At 39.6% G+C, this 21,638-nt stretch overlaps 2 protein-coding genes across 4 annotated transcripts in view; both read right to left on the bottom strand.

The window, feature by feature from the left end:
* tmem47 (transmembrane protein 47) overlaps positions 1-21,638 on the bottom strand; it is a 118,323-nt gene that overhangs the window by 77,066 nt on the left and 19,619 nt on the right. The window lies entirely within an intron of this gene.
* On the bottom strand, positions 2,471-11,874 carry nexn (nexilin (F actin binding protein)). 3 transcript variants are annotated; one of them, XM_053321711.1, is made up of 12 exons: positions 11,681-11,874; positions 10,478-10,562; positions 10,225-10,373; positions 8,221-8,421; positions 7,333-7,506; positions 6,929-7,117; positions 6,154-6,345; positions 5,639-5,683; positions 5,109-5,303; positions 4,699-4,920; positions 4,074-4,262; positions 3,578-3,961 (listed from the first exon to the last, which is right to left on the bottom strand). In XM_053321711.1, exons 1-12 carry the CDS (start codon positions 11,786-11,788, stop codon positions 3,578-3,580), a joined length of 2,133 nt encoding a protein of 710 aa, XP_053177686.1. In that variant the 5' UTR covers positions 11,789-11,874. The 3 variants fall into 3 exon arrangements, with proteins under 3 accessions (XP_053177685.1, XP_053177686.1, XP_053177687.1); XM_053321712.1 differs by lacking the exon at positions 5,639-5,683; XM_053321710.1 differs by lacking the exons at positions 5,639-5,683; positions 10,225-10,373; positions 10,478-10,562; positions 11,681-11,874 and adding an exon at positions 2,471-3,445 and having other exon boundaries at positions 3,598-3,961; positions 8,221-8,408.

A 21,638-nucleotide genomic window follows, 5' to 3' on the forward strand; every position in this document is an offset into this window, starting at 1 on the left:
GTATTTACTTCTTCTAAATATTTTTCATTTCAGAAGTGTAACTGATGAACACAAGATGTCTTTTGTTTCACTGTAAAATTCATTCTCAGTGTATGTGCACTGGAGGCTTAAAGTTTCCACATGACACTTGTGTAAATTGCGTACAGGACGTCTACTGGCTCCTAAACTATTTGTGATGTTACAAATCATGGTTATAGGCTTAAAGCCATAGCCACATAAAATCAGATTCTCACTGAGCACAGAGAAACTTTCCACTTGCAGCAGCTGAATTTGAACAGTCTTCTAGTGTCAAACTCTACACATAAATAATTATGCACAGTGAAACTCAAGCATTCAACCATAGAAACAAAAAGAACATATTTGTAAGTGGTAGGTGACTTTAAATCTAAAGGAAAGATCACTCTTTGGTTACTCATCAGAACTGGTACACATACAGTATTCAAAATATAAGGAGGGTTCAGAGGTCACAAGTAGACATTACTTTGTTTTTATCGGTTACAAGTCCAAATGATCGAGAGGCTCTAATTGATATGCTATCACACAAAAGTCAAGATATTATCTTGGTAGGTGGTTTAAATTTATGTTAGATTTTCTTCATAGTTTTACAGAAATGTTGTTTTTATTCGATGTGTATATACAAGTTAATCACATGACATGTAGTTATTTTGGCCTCTGTGATCAAATCTCCCAGTACAATCAAAGGAAGCTCTGGGTCATTGGCAGCACAGCACTGATACCACCATACCTGCCAATCAATGGAGTTAGTCTCCCACCGTCATTCACTTACTTAATACCATTCTATGGGAATGCTATTCAGCCGACACCATCTGTGGGCAGACCCTAAAGCACTGTGCTGAGCTGCTGGGGGAGGTAGCAGCTGTCCAGACCTCCATGAACTGCAGCAAAGTGCCCAAGAAGTGGAAACATTCCACGGTCATTCCCATTCCAGGGCCCCACCAAGGTACTAAATGACCGGTGGCCTGTGGCCCTGACCTCCTTGGTGATAAAGGCGATGGAGAGGATTGTCAAAAACTCCATCACCAAGTCTGTTGAGCCATTGATGGACCCATTGCAGTTCACATACAGGGCCGGCAGGGGAGTGGACGACACCAAGATATTCATCTTGGAGACCATCCACAAACATCTGGAGACCCCCAACACCGCCGCCAGGCTCTTGTTTGCGGACTTCTCTTCTGCATTCAATACCATGCAGCCACACATCCTTGCCAAGAAGTATAACCCGGTTCAGTTTGGATCACCAGCTCACCATGTGGATTACTGACTTTTTAACCAACCGGTCACAGAGGGTGCTTGTTAATGGCTCCTACTCTGACATCCTCCACACCTCCACCGGCTCCCCGCAGGGCTGTGTCCTATCTCCTCTGCTTTACATTCTCTACACCGATGACTGCAGGTCCACCCAGCCAAATTGTCACCTGGTTAAATTCGCTCACGACACAGTCCTGCTATCTCTACTCTCTACCCTCAACCTACACCACAGCTCTATTCCTCAGGACTTTATCACCTGGTGTGAGGGTGCCTGACTCCAGCTGAACTCAACAAAGACTAAAGAGGTGATTGTGACATTCTCCAGCAAGCAGAGACAACTGGCAGAGGCCATCACTACCACCATCTGGGGGGAGCCTGTAGAGGTGGTAGAGGAGTACAGGTACTTTGGCACAAGTTTTTGATGGCCTTCTTAAGTTTTCCTAAAACACTGAGGAGATCCTGAAAAAGTGCCACCAGAGACAATATTTGCTCAGGAAGCTGAGATCGTTTGGAGTGAATAAAGACATTCTCCTTACCTTTTACCACTCCTTCGTCGAGAGCGAAGATGAATTTTCATTCATCTCCTGGTTTTATTCCATCAGCCTGCAAGGTCAGACATGTTTATTTAGCATCACCAAAGTCTGCTCTAAAATCATTGGACACCCTGTTAGAGCTCTGTCTGCTTTCTGTGACCAACAAACAATTTGCACTGCTCACTGGATCCTACACAACCCCTCACACACTCTACACTCAGGCCGCAGGCTGTGCTGTCCACACTGTAGAACACAAAGGAGGAGAGCCACCTTCGTCCCCACAGCAGTCCAGCTCCTGAACACTGACCCCTCCCTGACATCATTGCCCCTCGACTGACTGAATGCACATAGCACACAGCACTTTAGCATGAAGCACAGAGCACTTTGACTGTGACGGATGCTGAAAATACTCACTGTAGCACTTTGTATGATTTTATGTTGTTTGATGTTCTGTTTGTCCTTTTTTAATGATGCTGCTCCTCATGCCTTTAAATTGCCCCTCAGGGACAAATAAAGTGTTTTGAATTGAATTGAAATGATAATGGATATACTCACTTTAAACCTTAAAAAGGCAGTTTAGCCAAAAGCACACAATTAACATGTACTACATATCAGGAAGTGCATAGCAAAACTTCTCCATGTAACAATAAAAGACATCACAAAAACACTATTTTTGTTCATTTTATTAAAACATTTTCATTTATAATATATGACAAATATTTAGGCTAGCCTATGTTTTTTTTTCATTATCAAACCATAAAACGGTTACCTACTGTCCAGCACAAATTACAACAATGGTATCAAGAGTATTACATTTAACTTGAAACGAAAAAGGGGGGTTGGTACATGAAAAATCAACATTTAATTTTTTGGATGCCGCAATTAAAAAATACCTTCTCTCGACTTGAGGAGTTTCATTAAAAATCAGGATGTAAATGCGATTTCTGATGGTTGTATTCCTGCAATATGCCACTGGCATTACAATGTCAACAGACCCTTCACTGTGGACTTCCAATTAAGTTATGACTAACATGTTACTCCTCAATATAATACCAGTCAAATATCACAATACCATTCACTAATATGGTGAAGAGTGACCACTACATGCTGTGTAATACAGATGAAGTTGTTGAGCAGTAGTTGAATACCCAATAAAGTATTTAAGATGGTTTACTGATGTTTTGTATCATGCTCTTTAAAATTAGTACACAAACATTTTGTTTTCTACATTTCAATGGCTTATGCATGTTTGCCACGTGTGGACCATAACATGTGATATTTACAATACAGTACTGTGATACTTAAAATTGCTGGTATCACACATATTTTTGGGGCCTTGCAACAAAGATAGTTTTGAGGATTTCTGCAACCCTTGGCGTGGGAACAAGAATCATTTCTGTTTTTTTTGGCACAGGTAATATCCTACTCTAACAGGGAGTGCAGCTTTACAATCAATCGAGCAATATGTAAACAACATTTTGCATTTATTTTGTGTGTGTTGTGTTTCCCCTCCCTTAGGAATGCCAAGCATACTGCTATTTTCTTCCCTCTGCTGTTGGACCATACCATGAGGGACGAAGATTTACAAAAAGAAGTGAGGGACAATGGGGAAAGTATCCAGGAAGGGCATCAGTAGTCATAAGCTGCAAGAAAGAAAGAAAAGAGCTGTTATCCACATCTCCCATTCAGCCTGAGGTCACAAGGAAGAGGAGCATGCGATCCACTTCAAAGAAAGAGGTTGAAATCCAGATACGAAGTATCATGCAGGCATGCAGTCACACCAAGGTGGTCTTACTTTCTATTGTGAGGATGCAGGTACTTGCTGCTGTGCCTCTGCTGTTCACAGCTTTGCACATATACTCTCCCTCATCCTCTGGGAAGGTCTCCGGCAGGTAGAGGCAGTACGTCTCTCCTCTCTCTATATACTGATAGTCCTCACAGTCCTGGAGCATCTCTCCCTCAAACCACCAGGTCACTTCCGGCTTGGGCTCCCCAGTGATCTTAACAGTGAACCGAACTGGCTCCGAGTCCACCACTGACTGATTTTTAAGAGGTTTCTTAAACCATGGAGCGCCCGATCTGGCATGATCCTCCTCATCCTCATAGGCCGCAGTGCCATTGATGATGCTTCCCTCGTCCTCACCTTCATCTTCCTTTTTCTACAAACAGATGACAGAAAGACATGCCAAATATTTTTCAAACCTGTGCTGAGTTGTCATGTACAGTATAATAACACACATATGTCATTGGTCATGAGCATGGAAGATTTACTTTTTGCAGGGCAGCATCAATCTCTTGCTGTTCAAACTGCATTCTCTGCAGCTTCTGCTCCTCTACCCTCCTCTTCTCCTCCTCCTCTCGGGCTTTGGCCATTTGTTCAAATCGAGCACGCATATCCACCTTCTGTTTGAATGGTGACTCCTCAGCCCTCACTGAAGACGTTTCTCCTTCCTCATCCTCCTGAAAATCAAATCTCAGTATGTGACACTTAGATAGTAAACCAATGGACAGAAAAGGAAGAGTGAGACTAGGCTGTTACAAGACGTCTTTATTAACCATATATATATATTTTTAAAGATTTATTTTGGGCTTTTGCTGGCTTTATTCAGATGGTAACTGGCAGGGAAGCTGACAGAGAGGGGGGGGGGGGGGGGGTGTGACCTGCAGCATAGGTCCCTGGCCGTATTTAAACCAGGGACGCTGCGAATATGTGACATGCGCTCTAACCACTCGACCACCAGGGCACTCCTTTATAAACTATATTTGTCTGAAATGTATTCACACAGATATACTTCAGTTAAAGTAAAATGCAAAAGAATCAACTACCTTCGAGCAAAACTTTTTTTTAAACAGAAAATATTACAAAATTCATGTCCTCCCATGTGGGTAGTCTTACCTCCATAAACCGCTCAGTTTCTCTCTCTTTAATTTCATCATCAATGGCCTTTCTCCGTGCTCTCTCCATCTCAATCTTTTTCTGAATTTCCTCTTCACTCAGCTGCTTGATCTTCTCAAACTTGGATTTGAGGTCCTTGGCTTGGATGGAGCCAGTCCTCTTGAGCTTGGTCAATTCTTCATACTCTTTGCTCACAACATCTGAGCTTTCATTTACTTCATCCTATGAAATAGAGACAGTTACATTTATTACAGTTGTGAGTACTCTGTACATGATGTACAATGTAAGGAATTCAAAACTCTCAAGTAAAACAAGTACTGTATTATTGCTTGAAAACAACTAAGCCTTATGTTTGTGATGATAAGTGACGACATACAGTATATTCTTGATACTATATGTTTGAGACTGACCTCTCCCATCTCTTGTCTGAGCTGTTCAAACTCCTGCTTCTCCTGCTCCATTTTCATTTTGCGCTCTTCTGCCTTGCGTTTCCTTTCAGCCTCCTCCTTTAATTTCAGCAGCTCTTCAAAGTTTATCTCCAGTTTTCCGGGGTTCAGTGCTTCCTGAGATTCAGTCTTCACCAACTCTCCCTCCTCATCTAGTGCCTATACACATAAGTACACACAACGGCAGAATGAACCAACTGTCTGCATTAAGTTTTTGTCAATGTTGTATTACTGTTTAAGTCTGGCTTTAGTTTGTCATTGACCAAAACAATTAAAGGCCAACTACTTACCTTACATTTAATAATCTCATCAAACCAGCGCAAGAATAAGCAGGAGCAATTCTAATTGTTGCATTTAAAGACAGCATGCAACTACAACAGCCACACCATTATCTTCATATGGTTGATCTTATAGTAAATACATCCATAATAACATCTGTTGTTTCCACTTATTTTACTGCAAACAATATACATTTTAAATTGAGAATATCTTACTTTTCCATCTCCATATGCTGAGTTTTCCTGATCCAGACCAGGGCTCTAAAATAATTTGGACAAAGGAACAGCAATGCATTGCAGATGTACCATTTGAGCCCATCAGAATGATATACAATATATCAATAATCCACATTCAATTAGAATCCAATTATTGATAACATTTAGATATAGTTAGTGTGAAAAGTAGAGAATAGGTGTTTAGTTTGATGTAGACCAAAACTGCTATGGTCATTACCAATATTTATTAGAATGTTTTAACAAATGTTGTACACATACCATAATGACAAAACTATAAATTATGTCTATATATGTACTCTTCATATGGTTTTATGTGTGTTTGGGCAATTTACCATTTTGTTAAAAAGCAGGTTTCTCTCTGTTTTTTACAAGAGAAAACTCAGCAGCAGCAAATTAACTCAAAGCCTCAACAACAGCAATAACAAAGTGTGTTAGTGATCAGCCCAAAGCATGAACCATGTATAGTTTTTAGTCACTGGCTAATGCAGACTTACCATGGACTTGCGGGCCTCAGCAAAGAGCCTCTTCTCCTCTTCCAGTCTCCTCTTGGCCTCCTCCTCTGCCTTCTTCTGTTCCTCCTCTCTTCTCTGGCGTTCCAGCTCCTCAAAACTGGCGCACAACTTTCCAGGCTTACTGCCCTCCAGGTTCAGCAAGGCCATCAGAGCCTCATCATCCTCCTCTACAAGCTGGACAAGAACACATCAAGGTAGGCTTTGAATACCGTAAATAAGAGGTGTAATCATCTATTGAGTTTTATGTATCCATTCAAAATGAGGCTCCTCATCTTTGCTAATTTGCTTTCTGGAGAGTTAAATGACAATATTGATACCACTCTTATATAACAAGATATAGTATGTTAATTGATAAGGTTTAGGGGTGCTGGTAGGTAGATTCTGAAGCTTTCAGACAGAGCCACACTCTTTTCTCATTTCCAGTTTTTATGCTAAGTTAAGCTAATCAGCTGCTGGCTGAAGCATTATATTTGACAGGCAGATATGAGAATAATATACATATTCTCATCAAACTCTCCACAAGAAAGTACCCCCTAAGCTAAGCGGTTCTTTCTTCTAGTCCAGCAAAGACCTGGTGCCACTCTGGAACCAGTTTTTCTGGCCGGGAGCCGGTTCTTTGTCAGTCGAAACAGGAAAACCGGTTCCAAATTAAGCACTGGCCCAGAACCAGCACTGGAACTGCTTTGGTGGAAAAGGGGTATAAGAGTGCTTTGTGAAATCTGTTGAAATTATAATTATTCATGGGAAGTATATTGACCATGCTCTTCCTGGCTTCAGCAAAAGCTCTTCTCTCCTCCTCCATCCGTCTCTTGGCATCCCCCTCTGCTTTCTTGCGCTCATCTTCTACCCTTTGCCTCTCCAGCTCTTCAAAGCTCAACCTCAGTTTTCCAGGTCGGATCTCCTCCTTGTCTTCCTGAGCTGGATCAGCGTCTTCCTCATCCTCTCCCTGACAAAACACAAATGTACAATTTTCCCAGCTCAGCTCAACAGCAGTTCAAACATCAAACTTCACTACACAGCAATTGTATATTTGGTAGATTATGAAGACGCTCTTGAGGATGAAGATCTCTTGTTGGAAAGAAATCCATTTAAATGGAATAAAAATTGCAAATTTCCACAAACTTTTTGAAGTTACTGGTATGTTTTGAAGCTTTTTGTTACCATTCCCAGCCTGGCCTCCTCAAAAGCTTTCTTCTCATCCAGCAGACGGCGTTTAGCTTCCTCCTCAGCCTGCTTCTTTCTCTGCTCCTGCCTCTCCTTCTCCAGCTCCTCAAATGTCAGCTTCAGCTTTCCAGGAGTTACCTGCACCTTCTCTGTATTCTTCTCTTCTTCATCCTAAAGACAAATGAATATGAGACCGTTATTTTTAGACAGGGATCTACAATCATAAAGGAAGTTCGCATAACACCATCATTAATTATTCATCACTTATTTAAAGACCGTGTAAAGTGAATTCAGACATTTTCTTCTAAACACATTAAATAGGTCATAAATGTATTTCTAAAAAATGTGTAAAAAGCATTTCAACCATTTAGATTTGAATTGTGGAGCTAGGCTTCACAAACTGAAAATCACGTTATGTAACGTGGCAGTGAATGGCATAAACCCGCCCCTGCAGCTGTGGCGGTATAAATACATTCCGCGCACTGTGCACACTACTACTACTCCTACAGTCTACAGTCAGCCAGTTAGCTGAGTTAGCCGCTGAGTTAGCCGCTGAGCTAGCAGCAGACATAGCGTCCATGTTTCTGGTAGAGGTGGTGACTTTGATTGACAGGTGACACTTGGTAGGGGGCGGGGTTTCAGCGAACTCAGCGGGCACGCCCACAGCATTTGGGAGCAGAGACAGCGGCTGATTTTTACACAACTTTGAAACCTAATTTCATATATTTGGCGTTTTTTTTAATCATTAACATTTGGCAGGGTGGTTAACAACACACTTTTCTGAGATATGTCAAACTCAGAATACATATTTATTCTTACTTTACACTGACTTTAAGCTGAATGTGAACAAAAATGCATTCATATTTATTTAATCTATATTCCTACTTCTGGAACAATCGAGCGCCGTTTGGCATCCCGGAAGGAGCGTCTGTTTTCATCATATCGTCTCTTCTTTTCCTCCTCAGACTTCTTCTGCAAATCCTCCTCTCGACTCTTCTCCATGTCCTCAAAGTTCATCTTGATTCTGCCAGGAGGTCGTGATGACTTTGCTGGAACCACTCGTACCAGGATAGTGTCATCCCCTTCCTTAAAGATAATTGAAATATAAAGTTAAAGATCCCTTCTAGACAGGTTTTAAGATGTATATAAAATATTCTTCTTTGAATAATAATTCATGCCTTATATGTTTTTTCCACAAAAAAGTTGAATTATCTTAATATCCTTAAAATTACATCTAATTAGATGTAATTTTAAGGATATTAAGATAATTCAACTTTAGACTGTAGACTGTAATCTCTAATTAAAAACTCCAGAATCAACAAATATGCAAACATTGTTCATTTCAAAAGTTTAATTGTTGATTATAAGATGTGTCCTCTCTTCACTGTATATTCCACAGTGTGTATGCACTGACGGTTTCAAGTTTCCATATCATACTTGTGCAAGTTGAATACTGGTCCATGATTGGCTCTAAACTAGTTGTGATGTCACAAATCCTGCTTGAAGGTACTTCTTTAAACTCCGATTTATGGTGAGCACAGTGAAACTTTCCCTCTTCACCTGAATGTCTTCCAGTGTCAAACTCTGCACATACATCTTTCTGCACAGTGAAGCTCAAACAACAAGTGAAGTAACAACAGGCGAAACACATTTTGGGGACTTTAAATTATCCAAAGCAACACATAAGCACAACATAATTCTAGAAGAAGTAAAGAAATGGGCAGAGAGCTGTGCTACAGCTTTTATAGAAAAACTGCTCTGCAATGAAAACAAATGTGGGTCACTCGCAGTCCTTACCCACACACACACATACAAAAGGGATAAGAGTGTGAGGGTGGGTAGGGGGCAACTCTATTGGCCAAGTGTTACCATTTGCAGTAGGTCAGTATGGGTGTCAGTCTGTGATAGCAGAATCTAATTCGGTCACAGTAAGGAGGTCTAAAGCTAATTTAGTCACTGAGAGGTGTGGGAAACAGTTGCCAGTCATATGCTGTCTACACCTGGCAGCTCTGTAAGAGTGCTGTTCCAGTTGTTTCTAGATCACCAAGTCAGTGCTTCCATACATTTAAACAGGTCACAAAGAGAACAGGGCAAACTAAAAAATAGGTGTGTGTCTCACTGCTGCACATAACAGTGATAATGTAAATATAGATAAAAGCACTCAAGTTACTGTCATCTGACTCAGATGTTTGGCACTCTTCAGAAGAAACTAGGTTATGAGGGAATGGTGTCACTGATCCCCTGAAAAAACACACAGGACATGGCGTCAGTGTCCTTAATGGTAGCTACTGCTACTAACGATGATGATAAAGGAAGAATTGTAAAGAAGAAAAAGGAGAAAGAAGGAAAAAGCTGATTAAAATCAATACTCTAATAACAGTGTTGTTAAAGATTTTAATACGGTTGTTGAACATTTACACTATTGTCAATGACAATCATGACTGCTCTCGTAGCAGGTAATTGCCTGTAATCACTTATCTGGCACAAGAATACTTATGTAACCATTCCCAAGAATGACGCCTAATGGGATAATAGGCCTAAAACCTTTATTCCCTGTATTGTATCTATACTGTACTGATGACTCTTTAGAAATATCCATTTGCTTTACATCATTTAAAAAAATACCACAAGTCTTACTCAGCAAGATGTAATGGAAGTGATCCATAACTACTGAGTTTGCTTGCTGTTGATCATGTCAACAATGCTACTGGATGTTTCAGACCTAATCAAGCCTCTTACAACTGTTTAGATCTGAAGTGCCACTTAAAATAACTCATCTGAGTGGCAGCCGAGGATTACCTGAATCATTATAGATACAAGTAAGCCAGTCTCATCAGAAAGGCAGAGCGACGAGACCCTATGCCAGGAATTCACTCCAAGTTTACTTACCTCAAGTGCTTTTTTAGCCAGCTCTCTCTTAATTTTGTCTTTCTCCATGTTATCCTGGGCTTCTCTCTTCTTCCTCTCTTTTTCCATCCTCTTCCTTTCTTCCTCTTGTCTTTGTTTTTCCATTTCTGCAAACTTCCCCTTCACACTACCTGAGGATTCAACAGAGCACAGAACAAGCCTTCAGCACTGCTTCCTCCCATATCCCTTACTGAACATCAATCTTTCCTATCCTTAGCAGCACAGTGTGTCTTACCTGTGATTTTGGGGACGTAGGATTTTTCTACCTTCGCTGGCTTCACCTCCTCTTCCTCATCACTGGAAGCGAGAAGTTCTTTTATCTGTGGCGAATGAGATAGAGACTGCGGTGAGGTTAAGGTTTAGCTGGGATCATCTCCTCTACGACTCAGGAGCCATGCTGGTCCCAGCAAGAACAAGAGCTTAATCCCTGCTAATAGCTGGGTCATGTGGCCTGCAGGTGGATTTCTGATTGGGCTGTGGTGTTGTAGCATACACAGGAGATGAGCGCAGGTGCCCGAGCCCGGCCAGCTATGTGGCACGACTGTACACATGGAGGTTGTTCGGTCTGAGTATCACTGATAATCCACTCACATATTACCGTATCACTGCATTTGTTTTAACCTCAGCCAATCTCAAAGCACAGCTTGTCTTAACCCTTGAATTCTTGATCTCTGATATTCATCTTTAATTTTAGATTCAAAAATATTTCTTACACACTGTATGTCAGTATTGTATTCGTATGTACAGTATATTCTCTATCTGTTTCTTTTAGTGCTTCAGTGACACTATGAGGAAATGAAATGAAATCTAAGACACCATTTCTTTTTCTTCTTTTTTGAAGAAAATTTTGTTTTCATATGTAGTCGACTAATCTGCTCTAGTAAAAATGAAAAGCTAAAGAAAAGGTGTTCTGTTTACTATGATATGAATTACAGACAAGCATCAAACCCATTTTGAGAAGCTGAAACCAGACATGTTTGGTGTTTTCCTTGAAAAATGACTGAATTCCCTGACAGTCATCTAATTGATTAATTGACAACTTTTTTCCCTGTATGTTTGGATTGGCATATGAAAAAACTTGGGATCTGGATTATAATTAAAAAATAAAGTTCAGTAAGATGAACACTACTTGCTGCACAACATGCATCTGGACTGATTGATCCACTAATGGGTCAGTGAGGTTTGAAGAAATCAGCCACACAGCAGTCCTTCTGCATTCCTTGTGTATATCAGTAAGGTTAGAATGACCATCTTTTTACATCAAGCAAAAACCACATGAAATAATAAAAATTAATAGGTTAATTGTGCTGTGGATGTCGCACTGCTGTGTATGAAAGACAGTGAATTCTCACTCAAACTGGCAGCCTTGTCACCCCGTCATGCTTCATTATGCCATGCAGGTCACGGTTGGAGGTTAGTGGGGTTAGCCATCTTTGACCTGCTGCTTCCTTCGACTCCACTCTCTCTCCTTGATGTATTGCTCCCTCCTCTTATCCTTCTCCTCCATGTTCCTCTTCCGGCTCCTCTCATCCCTGGCCTTCCGCATGGCCTCAAACTTGCTTGTCACATCCCCCTTTTCTTTGCTCACACTGGGCACGTAGCTTCTGGCCACCGGCTTTCTGGATTTGAGGAGTTTCTGTGGTTAAAAGAGCAAAATAATGTTGAGAGAGGATGTGGGGGTCATTAACAATACAGAGCAACATCTCATCATCTTCAAAAATACAAAGTTTTGCATCTTATATTTTTGTCTCACCTCTTTTTTAAGTGCCAATTCAGACATATTCTGGTCTGTAGTTGTGTCAGGTTCTTCCTCCTCATTGTCCTCCTCGTTGTCCTCCTCATCGTTCTCCTCATTGTCCTCCTCATTGTCCTCCTCATTGTTCTTTGTGTTCTCTGCTACACCATTAACAGCTTCTGATTTTTCTTTTTTATCATAATTGACTTTGTCATCTTCTTTGTGTTCCACACCGTTCACACATGTCTTGTCAGCCTTGACGCTTGCTTCGTCAGTCTTCTTGCAAGGCTTTTCATCTTCTGTATGTGATGTCTTCTCACTTTCCTCCTCAGCTGCATCCTCTTTGTCGACTGCTGCATCCCCTTCATCGGCTGCCACATCCTCTTCCTCGTGTGTCACATCATCTTCTTTGTTTTCCGCATCGCTCATGTTGTGTTCCTTTTCTTTTCCGAAACTGTCCATGTCGTGGGCGACTGAAGCCGCGACCTGCGCCACCTCAGTCATGTTTGTACTACAATGACAAGTTGACAAACAGGCTCTGTTTAAATGTTACCTGCAAAGCAAAAGAGGCAAGGTTTGAATGTTATTGTCTTGCTCTGCTCTACCCTCTACAACATTTAAATGTGCAACAGAAATTGACCATATGACATAATCCTTCATTTTCAAGGTATTGTCAAGATATATTCCTTTTTAAATATCTACAATCAAATTTCACAATGATTAAAATGTTAAATTATGGGGTCTTTTAATGATCAATCTCAAATCCAAATTATTCGCTCATTATTAATTATATGTTTAATTGCTTTAAAATTTGAGTGTTACATTTTTCTGTCCAATGAAATATACAAAAATAGTTTGCAGCCATTTGAAAGTCTCAATTGTTTTTTTAAGCTTTACATTTTCCTCTTGTGGAAATGGGATTCATATATTTGATAGGAACTTCTTGACTAGAAATTTAGGGCAAAGAAAGTTGCTCCATTTCCCAGTATGTTAAGAAAGCATGCAATGGAAGCTTGCTGACCTCTATTTATAGCCCACTTTTAGGTCCAGGACATGTGATCATGGTTATTTCTGATGAGTGATAGGCAGTTGGACAGAGCTCAAGTTGGCACCCACATGTCGCCCCACAGACCCTTGACAAAATGGCCAGACTAAGAGCTAGACAACTGGATGAATGGGCTGGCTGCTTGGGTTGTTAGTCATCCAACACAAAGACTGTTGCTGCTCATTGTCCTCAATACCTTTTCCATTCAGGTATAAAGAGCCTAGTGTGACGTGATGCTGTTAATCAGGAGCTTGGCCATTTCAGTATGGAAATGTATAATTATATCCTACAGTGTGGCTCATATTATTGCCAAAAACTATCCAATATCACAGTGAAGTGAAGTGCGACCACTATGTGCTCCGCAGGTGTGGTCATCTTAAATGTTAACCCTATCCCCACCCTATTGAGGTTAAAAGTGTTCTGAACAGCTTAACAACATATTTAGTGGTATTACTTTCTACTCTAGTACAGTTTGAAGGACTCCACGTGTATAGTAATGTAAACACACATGATTTACAAATGGGACTGAGCTTTTGGAAGCATAATAACAATAAAAAAATAATTTATAAGCAAAATAAGCCTAAATTAATCTGATAATCGTGGTGCTTGATATTCTACTATATATTCAACTATGGAAGCTTGCTTATTGGTAATGATCATTTTGATTTCCGAACCTCAAGTAACCTGGACGTCAGATTTAGAATAACAATTCTGAACTTTTGTTCATTGATGAACACAATATTCTGATTCTGAGAATATACAACTAAATAATCTTTAAAAATATAGCATGTGTAGTATTAAGTGTAATATGGTTTTAGTGCTTTGAGGGATACTGACTTCCTAATTGGGCTGATAACGAAAACATTATCAAACATATACATTAGTTTGTTGTTTCTAAAGAGAATCAGTTCCTCTCTTCAAAATCTTCTTAAGTTTGACTGAATCAGGTGAAGGTCTGTGAAAGTGTGACATCTCCTACATTAACTGTGGAAATGCTTTTCCAGTTACAGGAAACATTTTAGGTTAGTGATGTCCTATTTCTGTACACAGCTGGCACAATATATCATGACAGTGTGTGTCAGAAAAACCAAGAGTTTGGCACATGTATCCTTGAGATAAATTCATGAACTAATTCATCATTCTGACAACTGATAAAGCCTATACTAACCAAACGAAATGATATTGTTTATGTTTCTGTATGCTTTCACATACTGTGGACCGGTGACAATAAACTGTAACTCACTTTAATAGAAAATCAACTTGACATCCACTTTAAGGTAGCCTATCTGGTGTACAAGTCTGTCTATATTAAGAAATATGATGTTTAAGGCTAAGTTGAGTTCAATAAAGTCTTTGACCTTGCTACATAATGTTGAACAGATTATGTTACTGTTTTACGGATCCGTTTTTACTAAATAATCTATAAAATGGAAGTTTTACCTCCTCAGTGAGCTGTCGTCCCCCTGGTTTTGATTGTTTTAATCCTTTAGGCAGATATAAACCGGAAGAAGTTCAACTCAAGTGAAGCAGGACAATCCAAGATGCGACCACTCGATGCACTAAGTCGACTGGCTGCTGGTGAGGTGCCGGTGTGCCGTTTCCATAAAAGTACCGTTACTTTCTACCGGATACAGCATTCCACGCGCGCCTGCCACAGGTTCAGCTGTTGCCTCGTACGCGTGCGCGCGCACCCACACAGTCTCATCCTGATCATCTGCAGGCGCAGCTGCAAAAATACATGTAAGGAAATTGTCAGGACTAATATGTTGTATTATTGTGTTTTCAATATTCCGTTTTTATTTGGTTTCCTTTACCCTACAAATTCACCCTACTTAGCCTATTACTCAGATAATTGACCAATGGGGTAATAATGACTACAGGGAATTTTAACATCTATGGCACCACTTTACTGTATAATGTCCTGGCAGTCTGACAGTGTGTCTGCAGCTACATCCCATTGTTTCACTGTGATATTCCTATAAGAACCTGCATGTGTTTATGCATTTAGGGCAATAGTTTTGTAGTACATACAGAGGTGACATGAAAAAAGGCTACCTTTACATATCTTATATTTGTGTCTGTTTTCTTGTCTATCATACTTTTAAACATCTGCTATTGGCTCTTTGTTCTGGTTTTGGTCCCTCAGCTATTTTTTTTAATGAATGATGTTTGATAGCTCAATCCATGATCTTACTCTTACATTTTCACAGAGGGTGGAAGAAAAAAGAAAACAAACTGACCATCACATGATAGACTTTGTGAGAAGCTCTGTTTAGGAGGTCAGTAAGCTTTGAATGCAGACAGACATCTCCTCATTGGCCTGTTAGAGCCAGGATTCCTGACTTATCAGTTAAGAGGGACACAAACTTATCTTTTGTTTTTCCCGCCTAACCTAGATATTGCTGTTACTCTGCTATGCAATGGCGGTTGGAACTGATATCGTCATGCCAGGAGCCTCAAAAAAAGAAAAAAAGCAGTTGGTTATATCTAGTCAGACTCCATATTTCCAACACCGAACATTTTACACATATAAGCCTACAGTAACATACCTATCATAGCGAGGATACACTACCCAGTGGGTGAGTCTTCCTTTAAACTCGGATAAGAAAGTGATTCTCTCACTATGGATGGATGTAAATAGAAACCCTGACACATTTTGTCTGCTCTAATGGCTCCATGCACAGCTGCTGACTCAGTGACCAAGCAGGCTTCATGCAGACAATTTCAGTATTTCAGTATTCTAGGAATGTTTTAGAGGTGGCAGCCAAAGCTTTAATTGATCTTGCTGTCAGAGATTTTTTGGGCACTGCCTTAATTATGACATGACAGAAATATTGGTTGGCACACTGTAATACAAGAAACACATGAAAACTATTATGGGAAATAACAAGTCAAGAGTAAATGTCAGGGTCAACAGTAAAAGTTACATATTTCAGCAAACACTCATTGTTTTGAGTTAGAGGCGTTGAGGTTTGGGGAAACCCCTAACAAAGAGGCAAAGCTCCAGCTAATACTATACTTAGAAATTTAATCTGAGAGTCACAACAGGACTCTGTGGGAGAAAAAGAAATTATTTTGATCAAACAATGTAAAGGAACAATTGGAGGGTCTTTGTTTCCAAAGAGAGGGTATTTTCTTATTAAACCACAGTTTAGAGTAGAAAATGAACATACTGTAAATGTAGTTGTAATATAATATACTTTGCTAATGTATCTCAAGTTAAACACACTGCCTCCAAGCAAGCAAGGAGTTTTCACTCATCTGTATGTTTTTGTCTCTGGGCCATTTGAAACAGATTTTTTTTAAATCATTTGTATCTAAATGTGGGCAAACTTAAATTTACCCCATTTGAATACTGCAAGAAATCAATGTTGTAAGAAACTGCACAAGCTCTGTCATTTCAGACATATTTTTAATTTATTCACTTCCTGCTCAGATTAAGGGGATGAGTTTAGTGGGGGTCTGTTCTGTGAACTCTCAGGGTGGAGGGGCACCGTCCTCCTCTGTTCTGAGTCCTGCATGGCATCAGGGACAACAAGGGGGCTGCTTTAAATAGCACCACAGCTGTTGAAACTTATCAAGACTGTAAGGACAGCTAACCTGAGTCAGACTGGGCCTCAGCTGCTGTAGCATGGCCCTGACACCCCTGTGAATATGTTTGAGGTGGTGCAGCCCACAAACCCCCTGCTGAAGCCCCAGTACACTGGCTCAGCAGGTCATACTGCGTGTGTCGGTGGATAGATGCAGCAATGCCAGCTTTGCACACCTCTACTGAACCAGTTCCAGTTCAGGCATCACCACAAAAGCTCAGCAAAGACTGTTTTGTCTTGAGCAATGTTATACATTTAAACAGACCTTAATCTCTTCTCCAAATCTGGAGATGCATTTTTTTAAATGGACATCATCAGCCATAGTATCCTTATGCACTTGTGTCAATCACGGATTCACATGGTCGTTATTATAAGATTCAGTGCTTTAACTTATTGTTTATGCATTTTTGTCCGTGTCATCTATTGTGGCTCTAGTGCTGATGAACTGAGCTCATTCACCTTTTTGGACAACATTTGTTGATATTAATACTGTTGGTCGTGCAAGCATTAAAGTGACTATAAGTTAAGTGAATCATCTGATCAGTAGTGTCTTACTACAATGATGCTCACATACAGTACAATTCATCCTGCATAAGAAGCAAACATGCAAAAAACAAAATTAATGCACTTATGACTCTGTATGGCACTTTGGAAAACAAAAAAAGTCCCCAAAACACAATGGCATTTTTCATCTCACTTAAAGTGCAATGTTTCCATTATATTTCCTAGAAAATAGAAGAATGCCACTGAGATGCAGCATGGTGTGCTATTCCTGGACAGCAGTCTATTTTGACAGACAACAGCACCGGCCTGTAAGATGCTGTTTAGGTGACATACCAGGCCCTATAAGCTTAACACGACACATATATTTGTTTTTGGGAAGATAATTGAATAATTGAATTGAATGTTTTAGGTTGGATTTACTCTGTCTCCTAAATCTGTAGTATTTATTTCTGTGAGGTTTGCTTTTTAGCAGTTTCTCTTTTGAACTACACAAGTAGTCAGCAATGTCTTAACTTCCCAGCTGTGACTGCTGAGTGCTCAGCTGTCAAGAGGAGGAAAAGCAGCTCCACCACAGAACAGGTGCCGCCTGTAGACAGAGCAGGCCAAACTCTTAAAGGCATACTGTGAACCTTTTTAGACAAAAGACAGAGAAGAGCTTTTGTACACATAAAGGTAATTTAATTCTGTATTATCTGGAAAATGACAAAACTGGATGAATATGATTAAAAACATTTGTATTCAATGGCCACAGAGCTCTCTTTGAAAATAATCACTTGGTCCATAAATGTGGTCCAATAGCCCAAAGTCAAAATGCCCTCTTTCCTTCCTGTGTTGTTTCTGTTATTCAAAACCTAAAGACAGCCCTATCAGCTGATTGGCATTGTTTCTGACAACCCACAGAGAGACAATGAACAATGGTTTTGTCTATAATTGACCACAGTCCCTTAACAACACTGACCATTATGTTTCAATGATTCCTGTATGATTTTGCACCAGTAAACAGTTGATCATATCCTCTGGCCTTGCAAATTTAGACATTCATTATACTGTTTTTGCCTTAATCAGCAGAATCCATGAGGGAAGATGTGTTTTGTCTCCTCAACTGTTAAAACAATTAAACCATGATGTTCATTCTTCTTGTGAGACACGCCATTCAGCTTGCCTCCTCATATTATCTCTGAAGTGTATAGTTAGTGCTTGTGCAGAATTCAAGGATCTCGCACTGCCCCCTAGTGAAAACAGCTAGTTTTTGTTAGCTCCAAATGCAGCCAAGACAAACCTCTGTTTTGCAGTAGTTTCTATATATAAATGTCCTTTCACTCTCTTTGCTAAAAACAAAAATGTGTGAAACAGCAAATCTACCATAAGTACTTTCCATGTCCACATTCTGAATGATGCTCGAGCCTCGCAGTCTGTTGTTGCAGTAACAGGGCCTTTCTCAGATAAGAGTGTCTGAGATGACCCTGAGGCCCACAACTGAGGAACTGACGATGTGTCTAAAACAGATCTTAACATTTAAGATAAATCTAGGGATTCCAGAAAAGGAATTTAGACTGACCCTAAAATCACATCTTGGAATTAAAAGTTACCCAAAAGAAATCTAGAATTAAATTAAATTAAATTTATAGTTCAAAGTACAGATTTCAGATTGGATTGTAGACTAGGCTACAATCAAGGTCCTGCCACTCTGGACCACCACACCCCATGTGCTGTTCCTAGAGTCAAAACCGGGGGGGCTGCATACGTACCACCTGACCACCATAGACCAGGTAGCCCTAGCCTGGCCAGTCAGGTCTGAAGTTCATGGTCTCACAGCTCCTTCTTGCTATGTCAAAGGGACCCTATGCCAGGCTTAACCTGGGTAACCCACCCTGGAAGCCACCGGGATCTGCAATGACAGAACGCTGCCTTCCTGGCTACCATAGGGTCAAGGAGGGATCAGGGCCAGCTCTGATATACACTGCCTCCCTGTCCCCCATGAGACTCAGATGTCTCCCTCAGTAATAACCAGGACCAGCCACGTAAGGGCGGTGCCTTCGCAGCTACCCCAATACATCCTATCTGGCTTTTTAAAGCATTCTCCTGTGTCCCTTACACCGCAAGACCCCATGAAATGCAAAAAATAGATAAATCAATCAATTTAATTAAAAAAAAAGAGTAATATCCTGTGTACCAATTTGTAATCTACATTGAAATTCAATTTTTGTCTAACCTCAAACAAACACAAAAAACATTGGATTAGCATTGGATCCATCTTTAGTTGTTGAACAGTAGCTAATGATTATTCAAGACATTTTACTTTCATTCCAGCTAAAAATATAAAGTAAGTGAACGTGTGATTTGCTTGTTTCATTTAGTTTTTTTAAATAAGTGATGTCACAGTAAGGTTTTCATTCTTAATCTGAGCTTTTTTTCCCCTGCCATATGAATATTGAGAAATCTTATTCAATCTCGTTTGCTTTCTTCTTTCAGATTGACCATATATGGGTTTCCTTTGTATAAGATTAAGAATTCAGGGTAATTCATTTTCATTACATTCATTCTATAAATATATTTTAACATGTTAAAATGGTGTTTTAGAAAAGAAAAGTGCAGTCTGAAAAATGTATAGGTCCATAATATATACAGTACAATATAAAAATTATAATGACCAATTGGAACAAAAATATCATAGTCTAATGAAAAGCATAGACGAAAAGTGGTGAAAAATCAACCAGGAAATGAAAACAAGTCAATCAAAGTGAAGCAGTAACTGTAACTACTGGTTTACAGTACAGTACAGTTTTGAACTTCAGGCAAATCCACTTCTGCTGTCTATTACATAGAAATGAAGAGAACCAATGTACCCTTTTCCTGTTGGTCTGAGTCACTTCATCACTTCTTCATTCAATCACTGGTCTATAGATTAATCAGAAGTTGACAGGGATCCAAACCTAACATTGAGATGTAATTATATTTAAATGCAATTTAGATCTAAAATACAATAGAGAAAATGTGTGCATTGAAATATCTTCGTGCCATTAATGTTAAAAGTAAATGTTGAGTCGAATGGGGAAAAAAGTTTTGTGAATACTCCTTTTGATCAATCACTGGGGTTACATGTATGAATGTCCAATATTCATGAAAATAAAGGAGATCAGAGAGGTTGCCTGCACAGATTGGCTAACTCCCATTTTTCTCAATCAGTGAAGTTACTCATGTGAATGTCCAACATTGTTGAAAATTAAGATTAGAGAAGTGACTTGTATAGAAAGTTGTTTTTTTTGGGGGGGTTTTTTTAGCAACAATGCATTACAACAGTGCAACAAAGCTGTCCCTAGCAACCATCTCAGTTTCTATGGACAGACTATGTGAGATGCAAAAACATCAGCCAATGAAAACACTAAATACTCCTTCATGTTAGTCTCTCTGTTATAGCACTTGACACCAGAGGAGAGACATGAGCATCATCACACTGAATTGTTCTGCTGCCCTCAAGTGGCCACAACACATAACAAGTACTTTTACATCCCATCATTGCATCTTTCTGAAGTATGCACTTCCACATTGTTGAACTTTTGAACATGGCACATAAACTGGTATGAAAATGAATCACTAATATACATGTGTGTTTTGTAGAGGTTAATAAAAATCAGCCCCAAAAGGTTTTTCTATGACACTCACACATCTTTTAAATTACTTATAAACTTGTTAAGTCGAGTTGAGCAGCTGTTCACACTGCATTGCTCCCTTAATTGAAGCAGTTCAGGGAAATATAATTCCCAATATTCAGAGGTGTAAAAGGGGTAAAACCATGCAAGTTTCATTCTCTGCCTTTTCTATTTCCCCCTTCTTCTTTTGTGACTTTCAGAGCAGATTAAGGGGCAGAGACATGGTTTCTCCCTTTGTCACTTAAATGAGGGAAGCTTTCAGTTGAATGTAATCAGGTGTTTGTGAGATTAGTGTGCATAAACACCCATATGATAGATACCCCTTTCATTCATAAAAGCTCAGGTTTGATAAAAAAGTCCTTTCTCTACTGTATATACACTTAATTGTCACCTGAAGGAGACCGTTTAAAATGTCTGCTCATCCCTTTTTGACCACGAAAAAGAGAAACAGCCTGTGGGCTATTTCAATGTAATCTTTTGTATTTTAAAACGGAACTCAAATAACCACTCGTTTTTTTGTTTTTCAATACTAGTTCCTGAAAAGAAAAACCACCAAAAGATACACGGACTACGGACCAATCTTGGTGACTCATAAGATCTTGGTTGTTACAGACAGTATGGTCTTATTTGCACAGTGTAACAAAATGAAGTGGATAATTCAATAAAATTGCTGTATATTTTGGGCAGACATCATATTAACAAAGACCTGTTTTATATTGAACTTCAGACAGTCTATAATTCTCTCTGTATCTAAAAACAAAAAAGCTATAAAAGGCATCTCTTGACAAACATTGTGGACATTGCCAGATTATTTAAGTTGCTTTGCAATATTGCTTATTCAATTTAAAAAATATATTTTTTTAAAACATAAA

The sequence above is a fragment of the Scomber japonicus genome, chromosome 7 (assembly GCF_027409825.1).
Source record: "Scomber japonicus isolate fScoJap1 chromosome 7, fScoJap1.pri, whole genome shotgun sequence".
In the NCBI taxonomy this organism is placed as follows: domain Eukaryota; kingdom Metazoa; phylum Chordata; class Actinopteri; order Scombriformes; family Scombridae; genus Scomber; species Scomber japonicus.